This window comes from Cyprinodon variegatus, unplaced genomic scaffold, assembly GCF_000732505.1.
Source record: "Cyprinodon variegatus isolate N-32 unplaced genomic scaffold, C_variegatus-1.0 Scaffold393, whole genome shotgun sequence".
In the NCBI taxonomy this organism is placed as follows: domain Eukaryota; kingdom Metazoa; phylum Chordata; class Actinopteri; order Cyprinodontiformes; family Cyprinodontidae; genus Cyprinodon; species Cyprinodon variegatus.
This window is the reverse complement of record NW_015150846.1, coordinates 762368-763475: the sequence shown is the minus strand read 5'-3', so window position 1 is coordinate 763475 and position 1108 is coordinate 762368. Positions and strand designations below refer to the sequence as shown.

At 39.6% G+C, this 1108-nt stretch overlaps 1 protein-coding gene across 1 annotated transcript in view; it reads left to right on the top strand.

The window, feature by feature from the left end:
• The window catches only part of LOC107092741 (transmembrane channel-like protein 1), a 14295-nt gene that overhangs the window by 6658 nt on the left and 6529 nt on the right, over window positions 1-1108 (top strand). Inside the window, exons 7-11 of the mRNA XM_015387373.1 lie at window positions 5-151; window positions 233-375; window positions 457-601; window positions 689-883; window positions 1051-1082. Coding sequence (XP_015242859.1) covers window positions 5-151; window positions 233-375; window positions 457-601; window positions 689-883; window positions 1051-1082 — 662 coding nt within the window. The remainder of the gene's footprint in view (window positions 1-4; window positions 152-232; window positions 376-456; window positions 602-688; window positions 884-1050; window positions 1083-1108) is intronic.

The window sequence follows — 1108 nt, the reverse complement described above, 5'->3', positions numbered from 1 at the left end:
AAAGTATTCATTTTACAGAACGTGTTTTTTTTTTTTTTGCTTTTTTAAACAGGCATTGGTGGGGAAACCCTATGGCAGCATCCCGAGAAAGACTGTCCCCAGAGCTGAGGAAGCCAGTGCCATGGACTTTGCTGTCCTTTGGGACTTTGGGGTGAAGTCAGAAAATATACCACTGAAAAAAGAGATGTTTTTTTTAGTGTTTCATCTCATTGTTGTTAAATGTCATCTATAGGGTTACGCTCAGTATTCAGTCCTTTTCTATGGATACTATAACAACCAGCGTGCTATTGGGTGGTTCAAGTTTCGCATGCCGCTGTCGTACTTCTTAGTTGGTGTAGGTACAGTGGCCTACAGCTATATGGTTGTCATAAGGACGTAAGTCTTCTTTGCAGATGATGAATGAGTGTATCTCTCAATTACACGATTTTAAGCAAAGAATTTTTTTTCTGACTAAAGGATGGCGCGTAACGCAAACGAGTCAGGGATCGGAGATGATAATAGCTTCAACTTCAGCTGGAAGATGTTCACCAGCTGGGATTATCTGATAGGAAACCCAGAGACAGCAGACAACAAGTTTGCCTCCATCACCACCAGTTTTAAGGTCGAACCCACAGCTTGTCTAATTTCCAAGGGTGTGACCAATGAAACTATACAGCAGAGTTAGATATGCTTTCTGACACATCTTCAGGAAGCAATCCTGGAGGAGCAAGAGAGCAGAAAGGATGACACCATCCATCTGACTCGTTTCCTCCGAGTGCTGGCCAATTTCCTTGTGTTGTGCTGCTTAGCAGGAAGCGGATACCTCATTTACTTTGTGGTGCGGCGCTCTCAGAAGTTTGCCCTGGAAGGACTGGAGAATCACACCTGGTGGGAAAGAAATGAGGTGAAAAGAAACATTTGAACAGACATTAATATAAATAAAATATCCCTGAATCTATTTTTTTAGATTAAGAAAATAAAATTATAAAATATGCAATTGCACATTTTTATTGTTTAGCAAAAAATATTTTTTTAAATGCACTTGCTAGAGTTGTTGTTTCATTTTTGCAGGTTAATGGTGTTAGAAAATCTCTGCTTCAGCTGTGATAGTTTTTTTTTTATTCTTACT